At 43.3% G+C, this 27,461-nt stretch overlaps 1 protein-coding gene across 3 annotated transcripts in view; it reads left to right on the top strand.

Moving 5' to 3' along the window:
* huwe1 (HECT, UBA and WWE domain containing E3 ubiquitin protein ligase 1) overlaps positions 1-26,577 on the top strand; it is a 53,722-nt gene extending 27,145 nt beyond the window's left edge. For 2 of the 3 annotated variants that reach the window (XM_085394013.1, XM_085394012.1), the window contains exons 38-82: positions 1,045-1,172; positions 1,277-1,358; positions 1,806-1,982; positions 2,088-2,639; positions 2,765-2,960; positions 3,082-3,249; positions 3,352-3,500; positions 3,601-3,667; positions 5,332-5,555; positions 5,644-5,855; positions 5,978-6,160; positions 6,361-6,533; positions 6,613-6,752; positions 6,928-7,003; positions 7,639-7,737; positions 9,922-10,049; positions 10,133-10,292; positions 10,678-10,906; positions 11,019-11,197; positions 11,288-11,377; positions 11,809-11,969; positions 12,093-12,135; positions 12,956-13,321; positions 13,505-13,715; positions 13,993-14,117; positions 15,167-15,387; positions 15,515-15,906; positions 16,029-16,689; positions 16,805-17,519; positions 17,648-17,736; positions 18,945-19,101; positions 19,224-19,356; positions 19,508-19,710; positions 19,815-20,050; positions 21,028-21,130; positions 21,333-21,482; positions 21,581-21,826; positions 23,300-23,417; positions 23,511-23,651; positions 23,737-24,024; positions 24,194-24,299; positions 24,468-24,585; positions 24,848-25,029; positions 25,417-25,607; positions 25,702-26,577. In XM_085394013.1, the coding sequence (XP_085250139.1) occupies positions 1,045-1,172; positions 1,277-1,358; positions 1,806-1,982; positions 2,088-2,639; positions 2,765-2,960; positions 3,082-3,249; positions 3,352-3,500; positions 3,601-3,667; positions 5,332-5,555; positions 5,644-5,855; positions 5,978-6,160; positions 6,361-6,533; positions 6,613-6,752; positions 6,928-7,003; positions 7,639-7,737; positions 9,922-10,049; positions 10,133-10,292; positions 10,678-10,906; positions 11,019-11,197; positions 11,288-11,377; positions 11,809-11,969; positions 12,093-12,135; positions 12,956-13,321; positions 13,505-13,715; positions 13,993-14,117; positions 15,167-15,387; positions 15,515-15,906; positions 16,029-16,689; positions 16,805-17,519; positions 17,648-17,736; positions 18,945-19,101; positions 19,224-19,356; positions 19,508-19,710; positions 19,815-20,050; positions 21,028-21,130; positions 21,333-21,482; positions 21,581-21,826; positions 23,300-23,417; positions 23,511-23,651; positions 23,737-24,024; positions 24,194-24,299; positions 24,468-24,585; positions 24,848-25,029; positions 25,417-25,607; positions 25,702-25,804 (8,871 nt within the window). In that variant the 3' untranslated portion in view covers positions 25,805-26,577. The remainder of the gene's footprint in view (positions 1-1,044; positions 1,173-1,276; positions 1,359-1,805; positions 1,983-2,087; positions 2,640-2,764; positions 2,961-3,081; positions 3,250-3,351; positions 3,501-3,600; positions 3,668-5,331; positions 5,556-5,643; positions 5,856-5,977; positions 6,161-6,360; positions 6,534-6,612; positions 6,753-6,927; positions 7,004-7,638; positions 7,738-9,921; positions 10,050-10,132; positions 10,293-10,677; positions 10,907-11,018; positions 11,198-11,287; positions 11,378-11,808; positions 11,970-12,092; positions 12,136-12,955; positions 13,322-13,504; positions 13,716-13,992; positions 14,118-15,166; positions 15,388-15,514; positions 15,907-16,028; positions 16,690-16,804; positions 17,520-17,647; positions 17,737-18,944; positions 19,102-19,223; positions 19,357-19,507; positions 19,711-19,814; positions 20,051-21,027; positions 21,131-21,332; positions 21,483-21,580; positions 21,827-23,299; positions 23,418-23,510; positions 23,652-23,736; positions 24,025-24,193; positions 24,300-24,467; positions 24,586-24,847; positions 25,030-25,416; positions 25,608-25,701) is intronic. The other variant, XM_085394014.1, reaches the window with a different exon arrangement.
* The last annotated feature ends 884 nt before the right edge of the window (positions 26,578-27,461 follow it).

Raw genomic sequence — 27,461 nt, 5'->3', positions numbered from 1 at the left:
TTATGAATGAATATGGATGAAAAATGTATTGGATGACAACCATTGGTTAGAGCATTCCACCATTAAAGCCTTTATGGTATAGTAGTCACACGGGCATGACTCCTCAATGAAAGGCAAATGCCAGCAAATTCGTCTTTCACACAACATAAAGATTGAACTCTTGCCACATTTCAGATTTTGTGTTTATGAATCACACTTCATTAAAGTGAAACAAAACATAGATAATGTAATCTTAGGTAATACCATTCCACAAAAAAAACCCCATAATACTATCCTTACAGTGACACAGATTGAGTGCATCATTATGCTTTGGGAATGATGTTTTTAGGGAGGATTTTTAGAGACAAAACGGTTGTGCTTGTGCAATGCTTCCAGGAATAAGAGACACTTGGAAAAGGAACGTGGGCCGAGGTTATAGGACCGTTCCAAGAATATTATTTTGTTTTTGTTCTTTTGGGGGGCTGTCCATGTTACAAAAGTGTTTTTACCAAGTACTAAGTTGCGGCGGCATTTATGTACACGTTTTTCTTTCTTTCTTTTGTTTAAATAGATTAGGAGGAAGTTCTGAGACTAGGCAAGATTGTTTTTATAGTGTGCTTCACTATGTCTGAGAGTTCAGACTCATTTTTCCTCATCCTCTCACTCTCTGTACTTCATGCACAGTGATTGTTGAAAAGCACAAAGAGTTTGATGAATTCATGAATTTTTTTTCTCTACATCAAATCGAGGCATATTTTGGAAGACATGACACATTGTCCTCTCATGTACCTTTTTATAGCGCCACATACAAACAGCAATTTGTCATAGAGGAAGCATTACAGTTTCACGCTTTGGTGCGGCTACAAATCATGCAACATGCACACTGTGCCCCAGTTCATCTGAAGTGAACCAGGGAAGGGTATGCACAGTGTCCTTAAGTCCTTTGTACACCTTAAGATGAGTCTGAACAGTAATGTTGAAATCTTATAAGGGTTTGAGTAGACAAATGAAGTGTCGCTGATTACCTATGCATCTCATGGAATTACTTGTTTTCGTTTTCTGTAGGAACTAAAGCTGCTGGGTGCCAGAGTGATTGAGAACAGTGGAATTCTTGATTTGCTCATAAAGCTGCTCGAGGTTGTGCAGCCTTGTCTGCAAGCAGCTAAAGAACACAAAGACATCCAGACACCGAAGTGAGTTTTGCACACCCCTACAAAGATCTTATCACTTGCAAATATGACACCAGCTTTTCATCATCATAGCGCTGATATGTTTTTGTGATGACTTTTTTCTGCAGATGGATCACACCAGTGCTGTTGATCATTGATTTCTATGAAAAGATGGCAGTCTCTTCAAAGCGCCGGGAACAAATGAACAAGGTAAAAAAAAAAACAACAACAACACAAAGCCAAAACAAAATGTAAAAAACACAGCTACAAATTATAGTAGTGAAGTAAAAAATGAAAAGATCAGCCTTGGCACAGCAATAAAAATGAGTATATATGAGGGTAAGGGTGGGGGGAAGAGCAGCATTTTGCTTGTATACATATTGATTACTCTTGGATTTCTTTATTAGAGTCTTGTGTAGAATTAGCTATAACTATACACAAAGGTATTTTTACAGGTAATGAGTGTATAGGAATTGGACAACATGTATGTAATCCTGTACAAACCTTTATCCACAAATACTGATTTAAGTTGTTGAGTTTGTTTGTTTTTAAATTTATATCAAGATTTCTTGCATAAACTTTGTTGGAGGGTATTTGTGTTATTCTGCTACATCTCTCTTGTACAGTTATGAACAATTTGTCTTGGTTGCCTTCTAGTATTTGCAGCCAAATGGGAATAACTGGCGATGGTTTGATGACCGCTCAGGCCGTTGGTGCAGCTACAGTGCTTCCAACAACAGTACCATTGATTCAGCATGGAGGGCTGGAGAGAGCAGTGTCCGCTTCACAGCTGGACGGCGGAGATACACTGTGCAGTTTAACACCATGGTGCAGGTATACATATTCCTTTTATATTTTTCCAGAGAATATCCCTTTTTAAGGTTAATTGTGTTAATAGACTTGGCTGGTTCCCTTTTCTAACACAACTTTATTGGGCAGGTAAATGAAGAGACCGGTAATAGGAGGCCAGTTATGCTCACTCTTCAGAAAGTGCCTCGCATCCCCAAGCCTTCCAAAACTGGTAGTGTTACGGATTCTGAGCGAGAGGAGAGCGACCGGGGCAAAGTGGAAGAAAGCCAGAGCGATTTAGATTCGGGAACAGCAGTGGAGATGAACGCTCCTAAGGATGATACCAGCCAGCTGAAGGAGGCGACATCTGGCCCCTCATCTTCCCTGGAGTCTGACTACTCTCAGGGATCTGATATTGTTGTGCAAGGCCTAACTGAGGACATGACCACCGTTCTTATTCGGGCCTGTGTCAGTATGATTAGTGTCCCTGTGGACCCAGACACCCTTCATGCTACACTGCGTCTCTGTTTGCGCCTCACACGCAATCACCACTATGCAATGATGTTTGCTGAGCTGAAGAGCACACGGATGATTTTGGGGTTGACACAGAGCTCTGGCTTCAATGGCTTCACACCACTGGTTACTCTGTTGTTCAGACACATCATAGAAGATCCAGCCACACTGCGACACACCATGGAGAAGGTAAATCTAGTTTCATACTGAAACTTTAAATAAAACTCAACATGTTTAAAAGCTTCTGGTATTTAAACTATAGCATCATTTAAACTATATTGTCTAATAACATAAGCCAATTTTTGTTGTAACAGGTGGTGAGATCAGCAGTAACAAGTGGAGCAGGTAGTACCACATCAGGAGTAGTATCAGGCAGCCTTGGTTCCAGAGAAATCAATTATGTGCTTCGTGTCCTGGGGCCGGCTGCCTGCCGTAACCCTGAATGTTTTACTGAAACTGCTAGCAACTGTATCCGCATTGCTCTACCTGCACCTCGTGGAGCTGGCACCAGTAAGTGTGCAAACTTCTCCAATATGTGAAGTTTCTTTTTAAGTAAATTAAAAATAATTGAGCTATAATACACATTGCTTCCTGTAATATATGTTCTTTGCATACATTCTTTTTCCTCCAGCTTCTGACGATGAGTTTGAGAACCTTCGAATTAAGGGACCTAATGCTGTGCAGCTGGTGAAGACCACTCCTCTGAAACTATCACCATTACCACCGATCCCTGACACCATCAAAGAGGTCATCTATGACATGCTTAATGCTTTGGCTGCCTACCATGCTCCTGAAGAACGTAAGACATTTTAACAAGATATTGACTTGAGAAATTTTTGTGTAATTTGCACCAAAAGTCGTTTGAACATTTCGGGTATTAATGCATTTGTGTGTGTCTCAGCCGAGCGTCCAGAAGAACGTGCAGCAGCTGTACCCGGTGGTCAAGACCTTTGCCAGATTTTGCAGGATGTTGGTGATGATGTTTACCAGCAGTATCGGCTCACCCGTCAAGGAAGTGACTTTGACTCCCAGTCTGCATTCCATATCAACGTGAGTCTTCAGTGACATATAATCCTATTGTGCATGTGCACTGGAGTGTGCCATTTGTATCTGTTTCTAAGTTGATAATAAAACCATTTCTTCTTTTCAGAGTCAAGTATTTGCTGCTGATGGAGGCGTTGCAGAGTCTTCCCAGTCTGGTACACCACAAGGAGAAGGTGAGACTAAAAGCTCTTAACACCTGCGAATAGAGAGTTTTCTTATTTTAAGTGCAAAATAAATCGCAGGGCTGAAACATTGCCTCATGTGAATTCGGTGAACTTCACTGTGAACTCACTTCTTGTGAGTTCAGTTTTTTGTTTTTTTTGTTTTTTTGCCTGTCCCATTTGGTTCTTTAGCCGTCAGAATTGTTGTCTGAAGACCAACAAGGATACCCAACGGATTTACTTTGCCAAATGGATCATCACGGCCTTGCCGTATTGGTCCATTTGATCAACCTTTGTTGTTATTGTTTATTTTATTTTATTTTCACTTGTTACAGATGGGACAGACATGACTGAGGGATAGGAAAGGGAGAAAGAAAGATGAAGGGAAAGAAAAACAGAAGGGAAGAGGGACAGTGAGAAAGGGCACTTAAAAAGAGAAACAGGAGAAAAAAATCTCCTGGATCACCTGTTGAGAGAAAAAGAAGAAAAAACAAGCAAAAAAAAAAACAGAGCAACATACTAAACACAACACTATCATCTTAATCTAGCTAAGTGTAAACAGCAGTAAACACTAAATATTGAATGTTGTTGTGCAGCAAGCAGGACCGACAGCGCATAATGTGCTTGGAAATAGCAGCCAATAGAGGTGTAGTTTATGTCTATGAACAGTGAACACCCGTGTGCACACCTGTGTGGATCAGCGCGCTTGTATTCAAAAGGTTTCCCCATGTAATGGTCTGCTAGAGGATGTAGAGAGCCATAGCCCCGTCCCCCAGGGCATGAAGCAGGCATGGAGATCCAGCCTCCAGACATCCAGAGGCCCCAGAGTGCGAGAGCCCAAGGAGGACCACCGGAGGGGCATCCGTGCCACCCTCCTAGGAAGAACTGAGAGCCCCAGATGAGGGGTCACCTAGTAGCCACGGAGCAGAAGCCAGAGGGGGCTGCAGTGGGAGATAGGCCTTTGGAGGGCCTGGGAGTTCCCAGAGAGGTGGAGTCTAAGACCCGACCTGACCTATAGACACAGACAAACAGGCACACACAGACACAAACATGCATTCCCACCCTCATGCACACATATACAAATACTCAGCACTGACTCAACGTAGGGATAGACATACATGGACACTGTACACATAATCACACTCCCCAAACAAACTCTATACCCCGGGTCCAGGTACCCTCACCCCTGGAGGGGGAAACGGCACCTAGACCCAGGAGATGTTACCCTTTCCCCCGGGGTGGAGGCAAGCAGACAGCCCCAGGCTCCGCAGCAGCAGAGAGGCCCCGCATCCCAGATCCCAATCGGACGACCAACACCTCCTCCCAGCCCCCCCGCCCCGATGGCCAGCAGAGAACAGGGGTGTGTGAAGACCCCAAACCTCCCTCCTCTCGCTCATGTGTAGTGTTGTCTCGCTCATGTGTAGTGTTGCTGCGTGTTGTTCTAAGGTGCACTTAAAACACGGGAGAGCATGGTGCTGCTGCCAGAGAGCAGCAGGTGTTAGCACGGCCCCTCAGTGTAGACACTGAGAACCCTCAGTGTCTACATGAATTTAAAATTGAGAGGTGGACACCGGCGCCAGAGGTGGGGTTGAATACACAGACCGTCCACTGGACGCCGTTAAGTGAGTTCAGTTTTATACAAGGCATAACTTATTGTGTTATGCTAACTTCCTCAGCCTCCACACCAGAAGAAATGCGGGAAGAGAAGAAGGAGCAGGAGGGAGAGAAGGGTACCACTTCAGATGAGAGTAAAGCAGCTAAGGTCAAGGCAAGCAAACCTCTCATGCCTACTTCTACCATCCTGAGACTACTGGCTGAGCTAGTGCGCTCCTACGTGGGAATCGCCACGCTAATCGCCTCCTACTGTTATACAGCTGGGCAGTCTGAGCTCATTAAGGAGGTGGGTAGCTGAACAAACTCTTCTCAGCCATTCACACATTGTATTCTCAAGCCTCTCAACTCATTTTGACATGCATGTATCCTAACAGGATTGCAGTGTCCTAGCCTTTGTGCTCGACCACTTGCTGCCTCACACCCAGAACTCAGAGGACAAGGACACCCCAGCATTGGCACGTCTTTTTCTAGCCAGCCTAGCAGCTGCTGGAACAGGCACTGATGCCCAGGTGTCCTTAGTGAATGAGGTAAAGGCTGCCCTAAGTCGAGCCCTAGCGATGCCAGAAGGTGCTGAAAAACATGCCAGGTAAATGGAATAGAAATGTCATACAACCCTGACTGTGTGTGGGGTTTTGTTATTGTTGTTGTTTGTTTTTTCTAAATCTATGCCAACCCATTTTCTCTCATCTTGGCAAACCTATTTTACAGGCTTCAGGCAGTGATGTGTATCATTAGCACCATCATGGAGTCATGCCCTTCAACATCCAGTTTCTATAGCACAGCAGCAGCCAAGACGCAACATAACGGCATGAACAACATTATAAGGCTCTTCCTTAAAAAAGGACTGGTCAATGACTTGGCACGTGTGCCACACAGCTTGGATTTGTCCAGGTATAAGATTAGCCTGAAAAATTAGCCAGTAGTTATCTGGTTTACCAGTTACTACTCATATAACTTAGGTTCACTTCTGTCATAATACATTTTTGTGAGTAGTTCTGTTTCAGAATCAAGTTGGTTTTTCAGCAGTTATTAATACTAAAGAAATTAATCTAAAAGGGCTCCTTATTTTCCCTTTGTGTCCTTTGCTTTAGTCCCAACATGGCCAACACAGTGAATGCTGCCTTGAAGCCACTGGAAACTCTCTCACGAATTGTTAACCAGCCTAGCAGTCTCTTTGGGGGCAAGGGAGGCTCCAGCAAGAACAAGACTGAACACGACCCTGTGGGCACTGCCAGGGACAGCAACAGCAACACTCAGGACCAAGGTATCCACATGAGACAGATGAAATGCTTTAATAGCCTACTTTTCAAATGTATGATGCTCATGTGGGCCATCTGTTGTAGGAGAGTCGGGTGAGGCAGAGCCAGTGGATGGCAGCCACAGGGTCCAAGGAACAGACACTGATCTGATGGATGGAGAAACTGAGGGAGATGCAGTGGTCATTGCTGGCCAGCCAGAGGTTCTTAGCACACAGGCTATGCAGGTAAATAATGTATTAACATTGCATTACACACAACGCACACAATAGCTCAAACTACACTCAGATCCCCTGATCTGTAACATTTGTAATTAAAGGTCAGCACATAAGTGTGTGGATACCCATTCATTTTGTGCACCATGTGAAGGCTGACTGTGTATATCATTTCCTTTCCATGCAGGTAGAGAATGAGTTGGTGGATCTGATTGATGAGCTGTTGGAGAGAGATGCTGGCACTGTCAACAGCACAATTATAGGTAGGCAACTGGATTCATTTCAGGGGTGACAGTGAGTGTTGCTGGGCAATGAAAAGTATGGAGCAGTTCTCTGCACTGCTTGTGATAACTTAACCTTTCTGTAATAGGTGTAGGAAACAAGTCAGTGCATTGAAGCATTGGGGCGATTGTGGCTCAAGAGTTGGGAGTTCGCCTTGTAATTGGAAGGTTGCAGGTTCGAGCCCCGGCTCTGACAGTCTCAGTCGTTGTGTCCTTGGGCAAGACACTTCACCCATTGCCTACTGGTGGTGGTCAGAGGGCCTGGTGGCGCCAGTGTCCGGCAGCCTCGCCTCTGTCAGTGCGCCCCAGGGTGGCTGTGGCTACAATGTAGCTAGACATCACCAGTGTGTGGATGTGTGTGTGGATGGGTGGATGACTGGATATGTAAAGCGCTTTGGGGTCCTTAGGGACTAGTAAAGCGCTATATAAATACAGACCATTTACCATTGAAGCACAAGCAGTGTTATTTATTTATTTATTTATTTATTTATTTATTTATTTATTTATTTATTTATTTATTTATTTATTATGTATGATTTCAAACTGAGTTCACTCTTGATTACAAACAGGCAGAACAGCCCAGAGCTGATGTAGCGTTTGTTTGTTCTGTTGATTAGTTGGACGCAGTGGTGAAGATGAATCGCAAGAGGACGTGTTGATGGATGAAGCCCCCTCCAATATTAGCCAAGCATCAACTCTTCAGGCCAACCGGGAAGGTACAACATTTTGACAAAATGAACAGTTATAGATATAACTTCTGTTCCCGTTCAGTCGATTCACTCGGTACAACACATAAGTACGAGATATCACGCCCCTGGGGAATGTTGCCATTCCCCTGGTGGAATGAGCTCTCGCAGCCCAGGGGCAAAGCGAGACCCTTGGTACGCCAGTGATATAGCTTCTATAATCCAGTGAGACAGTCGCTGTTTAGACAGAGCTCTACCTCCTGGCTGGATTAGCAAAGCAGACTGGTCACATAAACGCACATTCTGAGTGCACTCAATGTCGGTATGTAGCACATGCACTGCGCACAAAATGCCTCCTCCTCTGCTCCTTAGATGCAAAAGAAATGGAGCAGAAGCTGAAATTCCATTGAGCTGTAAGCTGCAGGAATGACCTTTGGCATTTAGGCACAATATGATTTTGAAGCCATCAGGAGAGAACTGTGTGCAGGAGGGATGCACAGACGGAGCATGAAGGTCAGAAACCAAAGCGAAAAGCAATGCAGTCTTTTATATGAAAGAAATTTCACATACTCAACGGGTTCAAAGGGGGGGCAGCAAAGGGCTTCTAGCACCAAAGACAAGTCCCATTCAGCGACACTGGACCTAACCATGGGTCTCAGCTGGTGAACCCCAGCTTAAATATAAACCTTATAAACCTTAATTGTAGAAAACGAAAGGGCCTTATCCAGCAGCTCCTTAAGTAATGTCAAAACATCCACAATAGAGCTTGTGGATCTATAACAGTCCTAGTCGTGATCATAGATGCCATCATGCCCAAAAACCATAGTATCATTTGGAAATGTAGTCTGCATATGAGCTGAAACTGAGCGAGGCTGCAATGAAACAAAGCCACTATGTGCTGCGACAAATGTGTGTGACTGGAAAGCTAGCATATTTCCAAACCGAGGAAAGAAATCTGCTAAATGTCGATTAGCGTTGGGTTACTTAACTTAATCCCTGGTTCTTTGATAACAGAGTGAGGTGTTTTTGAAAGTTCATAGAGAAACTCAGTGACAGCTGTGTCGCTCTGGAGCAAGCGACAAGAGCCCAGTCATATAGATGAGCTAGGATGCGGACGCCCCTCTTTCTGAGGGGGGCTAACGATGACTCTGCGCATTTGTTAGGAGGCACATTTGACTTGACCTTGTTAAGGAGAGGTGTCAGTGGGCTGTCTGCAGGAACCAGCGACTCTAGCTCTCCCAGGCACATCGCCTATAACGTCTAGAGCAAGGGTGTCAAACTCAAATACACAGTGGGCCAAAATTCAAAACTGGAACAAGGTCGTGGGCTAACGTTAATATTTATGGAAAAAAAAAAATCTTCCTCCAGATTTAAGAATGAATCTCTTCTTATGGACTCAAACAAGTTTTGCTGAAAAACTGAATATGGAACAAGCAAAGCTTAATACTAAACAATATATATATTAGCTGTATAATACTAGTAGGCCAGCTCTAATAGTAATTTGGTATGGCTTCGCGGGCCAATTGTAATTAGGCTGCGGGCCAAATCTGGCCCACGGGCCAGAGTTTGACACCTATGGTCTAGAGCATAGTGACGGGGCTCATGACGCGGACAGTGCCAGCCTGAGCATGATAGATCTTGTTCAGCTGCGATGCGGAGAATCTGCAGTGCTTGGACAGCAGAGTTGCAGGGTCACCGACACGATGGTTGTGGGACAGGGCCAGGTAATCAGCCAGGGAAGACTCCATAGGAGGTGGGTTAACAAAGCCAGCCTCCTCAGCGCCTTCCAGCTCTATGTACTGTCAATAGTAATGCACAGTGACGCGTTTCCATGATGCGGTTAGCTTGGAGACAAATTCTGGGAACATGGCTAGCACCACCAGGGGCAGTTAAGCTAACTTCAAGCAGCAGACAACAGAGCTAACAAGCAGCAGCAAGCTGCAACTATGCAGAATTGTTTTAGCGAGGTGAAGAGCATAACAGCTGAGGGATGACTGATGTAAAGGGGTATATGTGCAGGCAGGGTCATGCACATGTCATCACAGGTCATCTGTGTGCCTTTAAGGAGTGAATAAAGGTTTCTCTAGCTAGGACACGTGGGGTGTGATATCTCATACTTATGTGTTGTACTGAGTGAATTGACTGAAAGGGAACACTATTGTTCTGTTATTTGTGGAGATGTATATGTAAAGTATTGACGGGCTCTTCCATCAGACTCCATGAACATCTTAGAACCAGAGGATGAGGAGCACACACAGGAGGAGGATTCTAGTGGCAGCAATGATGATGAAGACAGCCAAGATGAAGAGGAGGAAGAGGAAGAAGAGGAGGAGGAAGATCAGGTAGGGGTTAATGCAGTGAAGCTCGTTAAAAAACCTTGATTTTTCTTTATGTTTAAGATTTATTTCCTGTACCATTTGTTAAGGATGATGAAGAAGGAGATGAGGATGATGATGATGAAGGTTCGGAGATGGAGTTGGACGAAGACTTCCCTGATATCAATGCTGCACCACACATTCGCTTTGAAAGGTTTGACAGGGATGATGACCTCATCATAGAGTTTGACAACATGTTCTCCAACAATGGTAAGCGGGATAATCTGATAGTTTTTGTAAGGTCACGTAGTTTTCACGCCCTTAATCCCAAAGGAGTCCTTTCTAAGCAAATCTATTTTTATTTTTTTTGGTATAAAATTGAGCTTCCTGATTAACAGAAAAGCTTCAGTTTGATACACGTACTGATGTTTCTTGCAAAAACCACCAGTATGCAGAATAATAATTATACCCGTTGTGCTGATACCAAAATGTTTAGCTCTACTAAGTGGTCCTGTTCAGTAGCTTGTTAAAAATAACAAATCATAAGATACAGAAAATGTATTTAAATAAATTTTACTTTTCATGAACGTTTTTAGGTTTATGCTAGAGGTTTCTCCCTAATGTCTGCGTGCTGTGTTCTGTTTTTCTCTATCAGCTGACATCCCTCCTTCCCCAGGCAACATCCCTAGCTCCCACCCACTGATGGTGCGTCATGCTGACCACGGATCCCTCACCCTAGGTGTGGCAGGCACTAGCAGCCGCTTGGCGCAGGGCATGGGCCGCAGCCAGCGAACACTACGTCAGCTCACTGCCAACAGTGGACACACAATCCATGTCCACTACCCTCATAACCGTCAGCCCAACCCTCCACTTATCTTACAAAGGTTGAAACCATGTTTGTTTATGTGGCTCTATTAAGCAGCTCCTGTTTTACACCAGCTTTCTTTGTCTGCCTGAACATTAAAAAGGCATTTCCTTCTTTTCTTTCTTCTTCAGACTTCTAGGTCCCAGTGCAGCAGCAGACATTTTACAGCTTTCCAGTTCTCTGCCTTTACAATCACGTGGTCGCGCCCGCCTTTTGGTTGGAAATGAGGATGTGCATATCATAGCTCGTTCTGATGATGAGTTATTGGACGACTTCTTCCATGAGCAGAGCAGTACTGGAGGTCAAGCGGGTATATATTACCATAGACTTCAGCGCATTGTAGGGGTCGGGTTTATTATTAACCTAAATGCGTAACATTTTTATCCTTTTGTTTCTTTAGGGACCCTCTCTAGCATTCCTACTGCCTTGACTAGATGGACAGATGAGTGCAAAGTGCTGGATGCAGAGAGTATGCACGACTGTGTTGCAGGTAAACTAGAGGTTTCTTTTCAGTGGTAGTAAGGTAGTCATATGATTAATGAAAACATTTTATGACTTCTTTTATTTATTGTGTGTGTCATCTTTTTGGTACCTTCAGAAAATATTTATATTCCTGAGAACTGGACCATGAATAATTTGGATATGGTAGTCAAGTGGTTGGACATTCCCTGTTAATTTCAGACAAATCTATAGTTAGCATATAGGCTTTTTATTGCATTTTATTTAAAGACAGCAGTTCACATAGTTGTGATCTGATTTTTAGTGAGATGGTTAGAATTCATTACATTTTTTTGGTGACCAGTGAAAAACAAAATGTTTTAGTAACTTGACCAAAAATTACTTTGACTTGGTGACATTTCACAAACCTTTTGAGTTTAAATTGAAAACTATTTTGATTTGAATGCCCCCATCTGCTTTTAGTGGTTAAGGTGCCTATCCTGCAGCATCTGGAAAGTCTGCGAGATGAGGAATTGGAAGAGCGCAGAGAGAAGAGAAGGCGGCAGCTAGCTGAGGAGGAAGAGTCCAAACAGAATGAAAGGAGGGCCTCTGGAGCAGAACAGGCCAGAGAACAGAGCCTGCAGGTGAGCAGATGATTGCAGTCTGTGCACAAGGATGTATTTTCAGATACAATAGTGCATGCATTTTTGGTAGATACACTCATGTTTTGTTTTGTTTTTCCTAACATCAGCATTTTGTGTCCACAGGGTTCTGGATTGGGGACGGTTAATGGTGCAGAGAACACAGCAGGTACTGACATTTATAAAGATTTTGCTTTTGTTTCTGTTTTAATGTTAAATTCCTTGACCTATGTGGATTGGACAACCCAGAGGCAAGTGGCCAGCTTGCTGTGCGTGCTGTGGGATGAGGTAGTAGTTTGTATAGTTTTAGGATCACACCAGATCTGGGAGATAACTATACAGTCTACTGTCTTTCTTATGGCAACGCCATACCAGCTCGACATCTTCATTTGTTTCATAGGAGATGATCTCTTAACTCGTAATTTTTTTTTTGAGAATTATTGCCGCTACATTGTTTTAAGAACCTTATTCTAAATATTTACATTTTTGATATACAACATGTATATCTTTTGTTCAGTGTATTATTTTTATTGTCTGTGCTGTGGTGAGGTAGTAAGTTGTGTTGTTGTTGGGGATCAGGATTGTGCACCCCGTTAAGGAGATAACTATACAACTTACTGCCTTCCTCAGCAGAGGCCTTTGTCATCTGTTAAATAGCTATTCACCAGCTAATCACCACAGTGTTATTTCTGACATATCTGTGCCCTGATTTTCCTTTTTTGAATATTATTAACACCTTTTTGAAAGGGTTTTGAAAAATTTTTGGAAGCAGTTGTGTGAATGGAAAATGTTTACTGTAATTACATATTTTTAACAGGAACACGTGCACAAGTAGCTGGCAGATATAGCAGAAAAGTGATATTAAGATGCAACAGTCATGTTGAGGCATTGTCAGATATGTAAATTGTTTTTAAGACTTGAATCTATTCAAATAAAAATAATTTAAACTGTCCCTTTTCTTCACACAAGTGTTTCTTTGAATATTGCAGAGGGTGAGCAGGCTCAGGGTGGTACTGTGTCATGTCTGGATCCACCCAGGGTTTCAGAGGGCTTCCTCACTGCCCCACCATCTGGAGAAGTCACTCCAACCACACCTGCTCCTCATGAACAGGCCTTAGTCTCGCTGGAGACTGCTATTAGTCAGCAGGTCCACCAACCAATAGCTGACCTTTTACTGGCTGAGTCGCATGCTAGCTCACTGGCTGCTTTGGCAGGGGCTGGCCTTCCACCCTTGTCGACAGCCGAGAGGCCAAACAGTGAAGCGGAGGCATCTCAGATGGAAATGTCCCCAGCACCTGCAATCGGTGAGAGAGTCGGAGGTGGTGGTGGAGGAACGTTGGATGAAGGCAGGGAAGGTAGACTAACTTTGAAAACTCTATTTATACAGACTGGCTAACCGTAAGGAAGCATATTTGTAATTTAAATAATGGTATAGAAGCTATCATAACACATAATGAAACCAAGGAATTTAGATGTAGTGCATTAAATGATCAGATAACTTCCTAGCCCGAATGATAAGCTCCCTTTTCTTTTCACAGCCTCTCTAAGTCCAGACATTGTAGAGAACTCTGAGCCTGCAGCAGCTGGTGTGTCACAACTGGAAGGGTCACCAATGGATACCAGCAGCCCTGCCTCTGCCACCCAGGAAGAAGCTGCCCCCAACCCTGCCCAGCCCACCCAGCTTTCTCAGGAGCTGTCTGGAAGTGGGGAAAGTGGCCTGACTGACAGGCAAACTGATGCAGAAACTGGGTGGGTAGAAACTAGAAGTTCATTACTGACCAAGTCTCTGTTTAAAAGCAGTATATTCTGCCATTTGAACCTCTTGGACTGATGTTGAGGAAGTTTGACAGAAAAAAAATCACGGTCTATACGTATCTTTAAAATTGTTCCAACCTTTTGTTAAATTTCCACATAGGATTCAAAAGGCATCTCATGCAGTTAGAACTTTGAGATCAATAGATGGTGCACATAATTTTGATAGCAATGATAGTCTTTGTTTTTTTTTGTTTTTTTTGAATATGTGCAGCTCTACTTCTGTTTCATCTCCTGGGGAAACTATGCCCAGGAGTGACAGTGCTGACAGCCAGTCTCAGGCCATCCAGGAAGAGCCCCTTCCCTCTACAAGCAATGAGGAGGAGGATCCACTTGCAGGTAAAGTACTCTGCTACTTCTGCAATTGTTAATTGTCATGCCTCAGGAATACCTGAAGGAGATTTGATTACATTTGGTTTAAATGTTCACTTGGATGAATTGATGAGAATATGGTAGTCAGAGGTCCATGTTAACATTAACCTCACAATAATGTTTTTGCCATATTACAGTCATTATGATTACCTCAGACATATCAATAATTTGATGACAGTTTTGACATTTTATTTCTATCTTTGCTGGAGTAATTATAATGCTTTGCAAAAAACTGTGTTCTGGTTGTTTTTGTGACCATATTTCACATTTGGTCAGATACTGATTTTTGCTGCTGCTGCTCCTTGTTGATGGTAATCTTTTGTACCCTCTATTTAATTCCTGCCAAGTCTTCATTGAAACTTGAGATACTTGAATGTAAACTGCAATTTGGATGGTTAGTGGATATATGACTGAAGGGTAGAATCTCTGCGTATGCCACCGTCAGACTACGTGACATTTTTATCTGTTGTGATGGTTACTATGTCTGATTGGACAGCCATAAAATGTTGGATTTATTGATTGAGAGACAACAGATTACACATTGCTCCCCAATCAATCATGACTTCTATCATTTATTGATGTGTGTGACGTCATTGGAAAGGAGTAACTAACTAGCATGTTTAAGATAAAAAGTAGTAACCAAAATAGTTTGTGAAATGCTGGCTCTTATTTTAATCTGTTTTAGTATTCCATCTAGCTGCTTTGTTGTCATCATTCTGGTTTATCGTGTTTATAGTATTACACAGCTTAGTGGTATGAAAAACATCAGTGTGTTTGTTTTGGTCAGGTGCCAAAAGCGATACAACCTTCATGGAAGAACCATAAAAATTCTAATGTGAAATTTTGGACATATCTTGCAAGAGGAGCCCTTTTGTTGCCAACACAAACAGATGCTTTACGTTGCCTGGATTGGTCGCAGTCTGGCTGATATTCTGTAGTGAACCCTGCAATAATAAACTGTATAATATTAATTGTTTCATTTTGGGGGTTTGTTTTGTTCTACTTTGTGATGGCAGGCATCAGCCTGCCAGAGGGTGTAGATCCCTCCTTCTTGGCAGCTCTTCCTGAGGACATCCGCCGAGAGGTGCTGCAGAATCAGCTTGGCATCAGACCACCCTCCCGTCCTCCAGCTGCTACAAGCTTGCCATCCTCTACTGCACCTGTATTGGGAGGGCCAGGGGTTACAGAGGTCAGCCCTGAATTCCTGGCAGCATTACCACCTGCCATCCAGGAGGAGGTGAGAAGTTATGTTTTTTTTTTTTTTAATTGCGTGAGTAAGCAAAATGCTTACTCATAGATATTTCGAACAAAAGAAGTCACTGACAATTGGTTCTATTTACTAAGCATGCCATTGGTTGTCTTAGGTTCTTGCCCAGCAGCGAGCAGAGCAGCAGCGTAGGGAACTAGCCCAGCAGCCTCCCCAAGGAGACACACCTTTAGATCCCGTAACTTTCATCCAGACACTGCCATCAGAGCTCCGTCGCAGTGTTCTTGAAGACATGGAGGACAGCGTGTTGGCTGTCATGCCTCCAGACATTGCTGCTGAAGCTGCTGCATTACGTAGAGAGCAAGAGGCACGTCAGAGACAACTGATGCATGAAAGGCTTTTTGGTCATAGTTCATCTTCAGCCCTCTCAGCCATCTTGCGCTCACCGGCCTTCACTAGCCGGTTAGGAAGCAATCGTGGCGTCCAGTACACCCGACTGGCTGTGCAGAGAGGAGGGACATTTCAGATGGGTGGAGGAACAAACCACAGGTATAATAACAGTGATCTAATTTTTTGAAATGTTTTCCTTTTTAAATAAAATGTCGGTTTGGCATTTAGGAAATCTTACAGAAGTTTTGACAGGTGACATACTGTTACTACTTTTTCTTCAGACCATCCAGTTCAAGTGTCGACTCCCTGTTGCGCCTGCGTGGACGATTGCTTCTGGACCACGAGGCTTTGTCCTGCCTGCTGGTTTTGCTGTTTGTGGATGAACCGAAACTCAACACCAGCCGTTTGCACCGTGTGCTCAGGAACCTCTGCTACCATTCTCAGACACGTGGGTGGGTCATTCGCAGCCTGTTGTCAATACTCCAACGAAGCAGTGAGAGTGAGGTATGCGTGGAGACCTCACGTCTAGAGGACTCTCGCGGCAAGAGGACCAGCCAGGGAAGCTGTGGAGGAAAAGGCACAGCCACCTCGTCCCTCTCCTCATCTTCATCTTCTTCTTCTTCATCCCCAGCTTCCTCCTTAGAGTTATTGAACAGGGTGGAGTCTCGCAGTTCCAGTCAGCTTTCCTGGCTCTCTGTTTCTATGGATGCAGCATTGGGTTGCCGAACAAACATTTTCCAGATTCAGCGAGCATCAGGTAGGAAGCACGCTGACAGGCATTCAGCTGGAGGCTCTTCAAGTTCTGGGACATTGGGAGGTGTGTCAGCGGGTGCAACGAGTGTCACATGTGCTGGAGGTGGAGGCTCCACTGTTCACATCCACCCACAAGCTGCTCCAGTGGTCTGTCGACATGTGCTGGACACACTTATTCAGCTAGCCAAGGTGAGGGTTTAGCTATATTGATCTAAATCTTTGTCCATTCTGTGTTCTAAGACTTGAAATGAAGTTGGTTACGCAAGTTATTCAGTGTCCTTTTGTTTTTTCTTTTCTTCTGTAGGTGTTCCCCAGCCACTTCACGCAGCAGCGTTGTAAGGACTTGTCAGCTTCGTCTTCTGACCTAGACTCTCGTCTTTGTTCAGGCTCCTCAGGAGGAGGGGGTGGAGGTGGAGGCTCTAGGTCAGGGTCACAGTCTCAGACCAACCCTAATGTCTCCAACACCCAGAACTCCCTGGGGTCTACTGCCTCTACCCTCCAGTCTCTAGGAATCTCCACCGATTTTTGGGACCTACTGGTCAAGCTTGACAACATGAATGTCAGCCGTAAGGGCAAAGCCTCAATGAAGACGGTGCCTCTAGGTGGAAGTGCAGAGGCAGAGGGAGCCCAGTTCAGCTTGGAGACCTCTCCTCTAGGCCAGCTGATGAACATGTTGTCCCACCCTGTGATCAGACGGAGCTCCTTGCTCACTGAAAAGCTGCTGCGCCTGCTCTCCCTCATATCCATTGCCCTCCCTGACAACAAGGCCACAGAGGTGCCTGCTGGACACCCAACTCCACAGGCTCCTAACCCCAACACGGCAACCAGCTCAGGAGCCACAGCCTCAGTCACAACACAAGGCACCGCCGCAGTGGGCGCTATGCAGTCCACTGTGGCAGGCCCAGGGGCTTCTGTAGGAGCTGTAGCCCAGGGTACATCCTCAGGGACAAGTATAGCAACCTCTCAGACATCCTCTACAACAATCTCTATACCCACGTCCACTGGAACAATCTCTACAGGTAGTGGTACTTTATTCCTGAATAAAATGTGATCAAATCTTACATTTAAATCTTACAATGCAAGAGATTTTATTAGAAAATGATCATTTTTATTAATGAAAATGTTTTTGTTTTTTTTTTCAAAACAGGAAAACAGAGGGGTGCTGTTAGCAATACAGAGAGTGAAAAGTTGGCTTCCACTGGACTGACAGAAAAACAGCTTCAACTGTCTGTGGAGGTATGATGAAATGATTTAAAGAAATGTTGAGGGGTTTTCCAAGATATTTCTCTGAATAACTTCTAAGGGTCAATTAAGGCAAGCTTGTTGGTAAACGGAGTTAAGTTGAAGTCAGGATACATTTAGTTTTTGGGCTCAAAACTAAAATTCAGTAATATTTTGCATTAAGTAGCTCTAGATCATCAGGCATTTCAGTTTTTGAGGCAAGGACTTCAGATATTGAAAACACATTTTTCTTTTAATATCCTGTTAGTGGAAGAGTTGCCTGATGTTTGCGATTCTCTCGTGGCAGAGACACAAATGTTAAAACACATTTTAGGATGTTGTTTAAAAAAAAAAAAAGCCTGTCTTCTTTTTTCACAGTCTACAGTAAATTCTTCAGTAAAAATGTGTTTTAAGAAGTAACAAAAGTGCAGTGGTTTGTCTGTTAAACACTATTAGGGAAAAATAAAATGCTGGACTCCCAGATAAATTAACCAGACTACTTTGAGAATGTTGACTGTGTTTTCTTCATCCAGAATTAAGAGTAGATTATTATGGCTGGATAATATTACTTTATGTGAGGAGGGGGGAAAAATCAGAGCAGAAAAGGGTTTTTTTGTTTGTTTTTTTTAAGTCAGATTACATAAAAAATTAAAAAAACAACAACTCTCAACTCCTTTCTTGTGACCTTTGTGCCAAAGGTTTCTTGGCATAATCGGTGTTTGGGTAAATGGGTGAATGAGGCAAGTTGTGTAAAGTGCTTTGAGTGCTCAGAGTAGAAAGTGCTATATAAGAACCAGTCCATTTACCAAATATATTTGTAAGCAGCCATCAAGGAAGTTTTAGTGCTGTCCTTGGGTGTTAGTGCTGGCCAAGATGTTCAAGTAGGCCAGGGAACTATACACAGCAATCGCACTTGTCAAATACATGCTTGGCTGCAGTACGGACAGATCACCTCATCTGGTTACGCCCTTATTGGTAGCTTTTTGTGTTTAGGAGCATAAACAGCAGCTTGTTCATGACAGTGTGTTCTTGGAACCTGGATTCATGCAGAAGTAATGCAGCATAACATGTGTCGATAGTTTTAGGAAATTGTCTTACTGCTTGTTCATAATGATCTCATTTGTTAAGATGTCTTTAAGTCTATATATTTTTCTGTTCTTTGTTTTCAACATTTATTTTTGCAATGATGTGTTTTCACAAACGATTCTTTTCCTCTGCGAAAGGTGTTGACATCTCACTCGTGTTCAGAGGAAGGTCTGGAAGATGCAGCTAACATTCTGCTGCAGCTTTCTAGAGGAGATGCTTCCACCAGAGACACTGTACTCAGACTGCTGCTTAGCGGCGCAAGACATCTCGGATACACTCTTTGCAAACAGATCGGTAGGTTTTGGGGAAGAGCGTAGGTGCCAGTTCATATTCCTGTTTTCAGTTCAGTGCAGTTTTTTTTTCTTTACAAACTTTTGGAACATTATTTTTTTTTCTTTTTTCTTTTTTTTTTAAAGGGACATTACTGGCCGAGCTTAGAGAGTACAATTTGGAGCAGCAGAGACGGGCACAAGCTGATTCACATTCCCCTGACGCACCTCCCGAGGATTCCTCCATATCAGCTAGACTGAAGGGCAAGATGACAAGCAGGTTAGCTCATGACAATTCTCATCGGTCAGTGGCATTATTTTGTCAGCATAGATGACTGGCAGATTAGAAAAAAAATATACTCATTAAATTTGCATCGTAATGATGACTATAAACTCCTATGCCTTGTATGTGTCTGTTGATTGGGACACAGGTTTGACGGGTCAGAGAGTGTGGTGATTGTTGCGGCACAGAAGCGCACTCTTGGGGGACGTGAACTGCAGCTTCCTTGTATGAGCTCACTAACATCCAAGACATCAACACAGAAGTTTTTCTTGCGAGTGCTGCAGGTTATCATCCAGCTCCGTGAGGACACAAGGCGCGCCAACAAGAAGGCCAAACAGACAGGGCGCTTGGGTAAAAAACATGCTACATATACAGTGCTTTCTTGGTTTTTGTGTACAATATAGTCATCATGTCTCAATGATTAAAACCCCTTTCTTCCATTTGTGACTGGCAAGGCTCCACCAGTTTGGGCTCAGCAAGCAGCATCCAGGCTGCGGTGCGTCAGCTGGAGGCCGAGGCTGATGCCATAATCCAGATGGTGAGAGAGGGGCAACGGGCACGTCGGCTGCAACAGGCCCCCCCACCCACCGCCCCTTCTGCCTCTGCCGCCGTCGCTGCCGGATCCTCAATGGCTGCCCCACATCCTCCTGCTGGGGCTGCTGCCCCTGTTGGCACGGCTGCTGCTGCCACGGTTAGCATGGGCTCCACTGACAGCAGGCATTCTTACTCACACAGTCAATCATCATTTTAATGAAAAGTCATCATTGACTATGCGGTGTGACCTTCACAGTGAATTTATTCATACTTGGTGTGGTGGTCATCAAGATACATACTATTAGTCATTTGCCTTGAATTTGCCTGTTTTGGATTTGGACATTTTAATCTATTAGCCAACCCATTAATTATATTGCACATGCCTTTAAAAAGTAGGAAACTCCAATTCTAACCTTTGTATTGGATTTAATTATTTGTAAACACATTTTACATTCACCCTATAGTTTGCTACTTCAAGTAATTTATGCATTGTGACATCTGCTTTGCTGCTATGATGAACATTGACAGCTCCAACAGAGAGACAGATGGGCCAGTGATTCATTGCACTCTTTATCATTCTTTGCATTGATGTAGTCTAGTTTTGATGGTGCCTAGATGTGAATGTGCTGCCTGCTCCAAATGGTTTGATTTGTTTCACTGAAGTCGTCTGTTTGCTGGCTGATGTTGCTTCATGCTTTTGGCCCACCCTCCCCTTCCTCCCGCCCTCCTTTCCTTCCTTACTTGCTGTGTCAGTGGATCATGGGAATGTCATTTTGCATGACAGTCTCAGTCAAGATTGAACACTATTAGGGATGCTCTGATGTTCTTGGCCAATACTGTATCAAAAACAGACTGGATGAGTGTATTCTGTATATACTATTTAATTTTCAGCCTATTAAAAATGTAACCATAAATGTACCTAAATTTGTTACACAAAACAGATAAATATTAGTCACTGCTCTATTGGCCAATAGCTCAGTTTCAGTAAACAAGATGATTATTGGCAAATAAATCTGTGCATCCCTAATTATTTCCAAACAAGCCATCATGTCAATCATTATTTTGTTTTGTTTTTTCCCCCTGTTGTTCACATTCTGTTTCTGCCTCTGGTTCTGCCTGGTTTATTTTCTGTAGTCTGAAGGCCAGTCGGTTTCAGAATCCCAGTCAGCACAGAGAGATGATTCTCCAATGGATGTGGACCAGCCGTCTCCTCTAGAGCAAGACCCTGCACCTCTGGGTATGACTCACAAGCATCCTGTTAATTATACCTTAAAACACTCTCTGCTTTACTGTGATTTTTAACAAGCAGCTGCAATACAGATAAATACGTTTTTAATCACAGACTAGAGAGCAGTCTTGTTAACAGTCAAAATGAAATGTACATGACAGCTGACAGCAACGTTGATGCAATGATTCGGTCTATACTGTAACTTTATTAGATGAAGAAGGAAATGGTCAATCAGAGAGTGAAGAGAGACTTCCAGATCTCCCTCTGCTCAGTGAGCAGCTGTTGTTGGATGAATTATGGGATATGCTCGGGGAGTGTCTGAAAGAACTAGAGGAATCACATGACCAGCATGCCGTCCTGGGTAGGTGGAAATTCAGAAATGTACTTACTGTGATTTTTATATTCTACTAATTGCTATCAGGGATTAAGTAATATGTTCTCCTAATGCTGTTTTCCCAGTTCTCCAGCCTGCTGTGGAGGCATTCTTTCTAGTCCATGCCACAGAGCGAGAGAGCAAACCTCCTGTGAGGGATACGCGGGAGAGCCAGCTTTCTCACATCAAAGATGAACCTCCACCACTGTCTCCAGCACCTCTTACACCTGCCACACCTTCATCTCTAGACCCATTCTTTTCCAGGGAACCATCCTCCATGCACATCTCTTCAAATCTGCCACCAGACACTCAGAAGTTTCTCCGCTTTGCTGGTAAGCCTAAAATATTCAAATAAGGAGAATGATAAAGCTTTGTTTTAGTTTTCTTTTTTTTCTTTCTGGCTCTTGACGAAGGCGGTCACACTTTTCTCCTCTCCTCCTCTCCCTTAGCTTCCCTGCTTAGCCTCTTGTGTCCTTGTCTAGTCTCGTGGTTTTTTTGTATTACTTTCACTGGAATGCTCTCACAGTCTGTTCTTTAAAACCTACAAGAGGAATTATGGATTTGATCAACTGGTCCCTGAATGCAATTGACACCCTTTTCTCAACGAGAAGCCTGGGCTCGGGTGAGCCTGAGTGTCCTGGAGGGACTTTCCGTGCCGGATACACGATGGACGGGTGGCATAACTGGAGGGTCGTGTGCCTGGCGGGACTGTCGATCGAAGACGCTGAAGATATCTACCTATTCGGAACCATGATAACAGGGTTCTTGCTGATTGGAGCTGGCTTGGCCCTGACTTATCGAAGAATTAAGAAAGCGGAACCAGCTGTTCAAACCCCCACAAGGCTGCCCGCTGGGATTGAAACGATGGGACGAGGCGTGAGTTCTCAAAATGGGCTCATTGAGTGCAGCACAGATAAGATCTTGGAGAAGCTTGTGGCTGCCGTGAACACTCAGAGCTCTTATTCTGAGCGCAAATTGGATCACATCTTGGAGAAGCTCACTGCGGTCGAGTTCTCAGAATCGGCTCTTTGAGCACGAGAACGACAACATCACAGAGCGTAATTTTGATAAAATCACGGAGAAGCTTGCAGCTCTCCAACGGAAGATTGAGAGACCAGTGTCGGACTGTTAGAACTGCTTTGAAATTCATACGAGTTGTTCGCACTAAAGTAAAAACCACCATCACTTCATGCAGATACCACTTAGGCGCCAGCTGTGATCTCAAGGCTAGAGCTGAACAAAAACACCCTGATAACAGTCTGTGCTTAGACTGTTCTTCCTATCCTACGCAAGGCCACCTGGGTTGGCTGGAAGACACTCATCCCCCCCTCCCCCTCCAAACGCCTTCGACGCTTATTCCCTTCCGATGCAGATGGTGGATCAAGGAGACCAGCGCATAGGCTGCAGGCCCGGATGCACTGTCTACACTGGCTGTCTCTCACCCTTTACCCATCCTTGTTGCTTGTCATGTGTTTCTTTGGTGTATTAAGAGTTTTTCATGTGCAGAGGTGGGTTTTTTTTTTTCTGTTCTCAAACTGATCTCTTGGAATTCAGTCTGGGGGGGTATTTTTTTTTCTCCTTATCTTTCCTCATGTTGTGCATTTTCCATTGTTATACCTCTCTGACCTGTCTTCCCCATGTGATGTTTTTGTGTAATGTATGTATGGTCAGAGGGTAAGATGGCGCCGCCATTGCGCTGGCAATGGTCGGCAGCCTTAACATGAAATTTGCCACTCGTGGGACTAATAAAGGTATCTTATCTTATGGTATATGTTCTAATGGGAGTCCTTACTCTTTATTTCTAGAAACTCACCGCACAGTACTTAATCAGATCCTGCGGCAGTCAACCACTCACTTGGCCGATGGACCTTTTGCAGTACTGGTTGACTACATACGCATCCTAGACTTTGATGTTAAGAGGAAGTAAGGAGAATTATCTTCAGCTTAAATTTTGTACTTTGAAGTGTTCCTTTTTTTCCATCGTTGACATGCTGGAATTTTTATTTATCTCTGTAGGTACTTCCGCCAGGAATTGGAGCGGCTGGATGAAGGCCTGAGGAAGGAGGACATGGCAGTACATGTGAGGAGAGATCATGTGTTTGAGGACTCGTACAGGGAGCTGCATCGTAAGAGCCCAGAGGACATGAAGAACAGGCTGTAAGGCTTCATTGCTCTTTCTGTCTATCTGCATGTCTCCTCAATTCAAACCCACTCAACTTGATCCACTCACCTTCCCTTACAGGTACATTGTTTTTGAAGGGGAGGAGGGTCAGGATGCTGGTGGCCTGCTGAGGGAATGGTACATGATCATCTCCCGGGAGATGTTCAACCCAATGTATGCCCTGTTCCGCACTTCACCAGGGGATCGTGTCACCTATACCATCAACCCATCATCGCACTGCAACCCCAACCATCTCAGCTACTTTAAGTTTGTGGGTCGTGTTGTGGCTAAGGCAGTCTATGATAATCGGTTACTGGAGTGCTACTTCACCCGCAGCTTCTACAAGCACATCTTGGGCAAGAGCGTCAGGTATTTGAGCTACTAGCATTTAAACCCAAGTGACCTAATTGTCGACACGTTGCACCAGTTAGTGTAATGATCTCAACAAACCCATGCCTAGTTAAATACAACACTAAATGTTGTGGCAACCGGAGAACCAGTCAGCAATAATATGATTACATTTCTGTGATATTCCTAGGTATACAGACATGGAAAGCGAGGATTACCCATTCTTTCAGGGCTTGGTTTACCTGTTGGAAAATGATGTTTCCACCCTGGGCTATGAGCTGACATTCAGCACAGAGGTTGGTGTCTATTCTTTATGTATTTTTTTCTGTTTGATGGAATTTAATATGTTCCTTAAAGGTTCGAAGTTCTCATAGAAGTGCTGTTAAGGTTTAATTACCTGAACCCTTAAAAATGCTGCTGCTATCTAGGGCAATGTTTTTGACTGTCTTTGACTGTATGTGTAGGTCCAGGAGTTTGGGGTATGTGAAGTCAGAGACCTTAAACCAAATGGAGCCAATATTTTGGTCACAGAGGAAAACAAAAAGGAGTATGTGCACCTGGTGTGCCAGATGAAGATGACAGGTGAGTTTTTTCTTAATACTAATGCTGCATCAGTGAAATTAAATGCTAAAATAATTGGTGTAGGCAAAAACAATAAGTCATCAGCAGATGCCATTTTATTGCCATGTTAAACCAGCATATAATGCAATCTAAATGATGCCACTAGGTGGCAGCACTGCAGCAGCATTAAAGATGCAAAGTTGAGCTACAACCATACATTATTGAGAGATGCTTTGAATTTTCAGGTGCTTAACTGAAAAATAAACAAATTCTCACTCACTAGGTGCAATCCGCAAGCAACTCGCAGCCTTTCTTGAGGGTTTCTACGAGATCATCCCCAAGAGACTGATCTCCATCTTCACTGAGCAGGAGCTGGAACTGCTCATTTCTGGCCTGCCAGCTATTGACATCGATGACCTCAAGGCTAACACTGAATATCACAAGTACCAGTCCAGCTCAATCCAGGTAGGGATGAGGAAATGTTTGCAGTGTTTTTAACTGTTTGGTAAGATATGTGCACGATTCCTCCTGGAGGACTTAACAAATACACTAGCATGCAGCTGAACAGCGAATACTATTTATTTTTTTTGTTAATATGATGCAGCTTGAACTTAAGTTTCCAGCTGCAGAAGTGATGCAGACACATTTGATTCGATAAAGCGTTTCATTTGAACTTTCACACATAGCGCTGAATATGATTTGGGAATATTGAAAAGCCTTATAAATTATCTTAAAATGTTTCTTGACCACAAGACACTTGCATATTGCTTAAGAATCACATTTTCTTACTATAACTGAAACAGAAATGTATGTTTGTAACTCGGATAAATTTTTTTTCTTTCTCTCCTTTAGATTCAATGGTTCTGGAGGGCCTTGCGGTCATTTGATCAAGCAGACCGGGCCAAGTTCCTGCAGTTTGTCACTGGCACATCCAAGGTTCCCCTCCAGGGTTTTGCAGCTTTGGAAGGCATGAACGGCATCCAGAAGTTCCAGATCCACCGTGATGATCGATCCACTGACCGCCTGCCATCTGCTCACACTTGGTGAGCATGTTGAAAGTTGATATGGCACAAATATTTGTAGATGGTTCAAAAGAGCAAAACTTTAAAACTGTAATGTTTTGTTTTTCATCCTCAGCTTTAACCAGCTGGACCTTCCAGCCTACGAGAGCTACGAGAAGCTGAGACATATGCTGCTGTTGGCCATTCAGGAATGCTCCGAGGGATTCGGACTGGCTTAAACTCTGAGACTCTTAACACACAGACATGCATACACTTAATTTTAGGTTTGCCTACTCCTTACACATTCACATTGATAACCTTTGAACGCACACACATGCACACACCAACATAGACATTACTGGATTACTTGTTGAATGGCCTAGACTTGCTGGTTTCTATTCCACATAAAACAGATAAAACCAGCAAGTGAAATAGACTGATTGACATTGCGTACAACACAGAGAGCCTCATTCTGACACTGTTGTGTCTCCCTTCCCAATTTAATGGCAAATGCAAGAGGGGATTCAAAGGATAAAACATGGACTAATATAAGAGATGTTTTCTTCATTTAGTTTGATTTCTCTGTACAAAAGGTTTGGGAGTTTATTATGTTCAATCTTTTTTGTTCTCTGGCTGTGTAAAAAACAAAAAACAAAAAAAAGATTGTTTGAACAGGATGGTTATAAAACCTTTGGGGAAAAAATGTTGGTGGTTTCCTGTTGCAAATTTGTGACCTCACAAGCTTTGATGACGGGGAACATTTTTATGAGGGGTATATGAACAACTTGAAAAGTTTTGGAGCTATTCACAAAAATGCACTTTTCAAAGTTTTGTGGCATTTTTAAGGATGGTACAAAAATGAAGAGAAAACCTGAAGGAGATTTAAAAAAGAAAAGAAAAAAAAAACATTAACCACATAAACTCTAGAGTATTTTTGGCTATTAAATCGCTGACCCAGCCTTGAGCCTTTGAATCAGAGTGGAATAACTACATGAATAAATGCATAAAAATGCGTTCATTGTCTCTTTTAACAGTGTTTTAACCACTATTTGCAGCAAATTAATTCCATCAAAGATGTCTCTATTCATAATTCTACTTAGCAGTTGAACAAACACAAAAAAAAATTGTTGCCAGTCCGACACTCTAGTTTGTGTAGCACGAGTACCAAATTGAACCCTTGCAATGCTACGAATCAGACTGACTGTTGGGGAAAAAAAAAAAATCACTTAAACATGTAATAACTGATGCCATCGTGAGCAGAGTGCCTGCTGGGTAAAGGGATCAGTTGGAACCAGAAGAGGAGCCCAGCTTGACCCAGTTTGGCCTCCATTCTCAAACGTGTGTGGTTTTCATTACTGATGAAAGAGAGAGACAACAAAACGATGGTATACACACATTTTCACCTTCACTGTCAGATTGCCACCTTTCCTTGGTTTTAACCAACCTGAAAACGTGATCGACTTGTGTGTTCAGTTTTGAAGTCAACCTGACCATTGTTGGTCCTTTATCTTGTCGTTTTGCATCATCACAGAGTTTATTTAGGTTTGTCGTTACTTAAATGGGTTGTGTAGTCTAAACAAAACAAATCTGTTATAAGTTTAACTCTCATCGTCATTGCATGGTCATATTTAGTATGAGTACAAGGAAACTGTAGTCCTCTCCCACATCGGTGCTGAAATAAGACAAGCAAAACACAATTTCTGGAGTCTAGCAGCTTTGGTCGTTTAACAGTTAAACGTGTTGACATACCACATAGCAAAAAAACACAATGGGCACAAATTGTGTAAGTTTTTCTTTTTAGTTTAGACCATTTCAAACCACAGGCTACCCAGAAACCAAGTGTGTGAATTGACTCAAGTCCAAAATATTACTGGAAACCAGACCGCATCACCACAG

Source organism: Rhamphochromis longiceps, linkage group LG20 (assembly GCF_057381845.1).
Source record: "Rhamphochromis longiceps isolate RC_006_pf linkage group LG20, R_longiceps_female_GT1.1, whole genome shotgun sequence".
Taxonomy (NCBI): Eukaryota; Metazoa; Chordata; class Actinopteri; order Cichliformes; family Cichlidae; genus Rhamphochromis; species Rhamphochromis longiceps.
The sequence above is the reverse complement of the archived record's forward strand: the minus strand, read 5'-3'. Positions and strand labels throughout refer to the sequence as shown.